The sequence below is a fragment of the Macadamia integrifolia genome, chromosome 12 (assembly GCF_013358625.1).
Source record: "Macadamia integrifolia cultivar HAES 741 chromosome 12, SCU_Mint_v3, whole genome shotgun sequence".
Taxonomy (NCBI): Eukaryota; Viridiplantae; Streptophyta; class Magnoliopsida; order Proteales; family Proteaceae; genus Macadamia; species Macadamia integrifolia.
The window spans coordinates 571,853-572,184 of record NC_056568.1 but is presented as its reverse complement, the minus strand read 5'-3'; the positions used below and the strand labels follow the sequence as shown (position 1 = coordinate 572,184).

Genomic DNA, 332 nt, shown 5'->3' with positions numbered 1-332 from the left:
GGTGGGGGGGTGGGGGGGTGGGTGTGGGGAGCTTCTCTATGACTTGCCAAAATTGTTATGCTTAATTAATTTCTTCCTCTGTGAAGATTATAGAACCTTCATATATGCTTACAATAGGGTCTGCTGGATAATCGGAATGTTGATGCTTCGCAAGATGAGTTTGGAGAATTTGGCAGCTTCGATAGACAATCTTCTCAAGTAGATCATAACCAATCCAGACAGAAAAATTTCAGTAGCAGACAGTTTCGTTCCAAAATGAAGGAAATTGAGGAAGACTGGCATCTCCCAATGGATTACTTGTGATGCATCTAAATTGAAGCTTCTTTTTTTTT

The 332-nt window shown here is 40.4% G+C and overlaps 1 protein-coding gene across 1 annotated transcript in view; it reads left to right on the top strand.

Moving 5' to 3' along the window:
* Positions 1 to 326, top strand: part of LOC122094718 — a 7,345-nt gene extending 7,019 nt beyond the window's left edge. The window contains exon 7 of the mRNA XM_042665323.1: positions 118 to 326. Within this exon, the coding sequence (XP_042521257.1) occupies positions 118 to 303 (186 nt within the window). The 3' untranslated portion in view covers positions 304 to 326. The remainder of the gene's footprint in view (positions 1 to 117) is intronic.
* Positions 327 to 332: the final 6 nt, after the last annotated feature.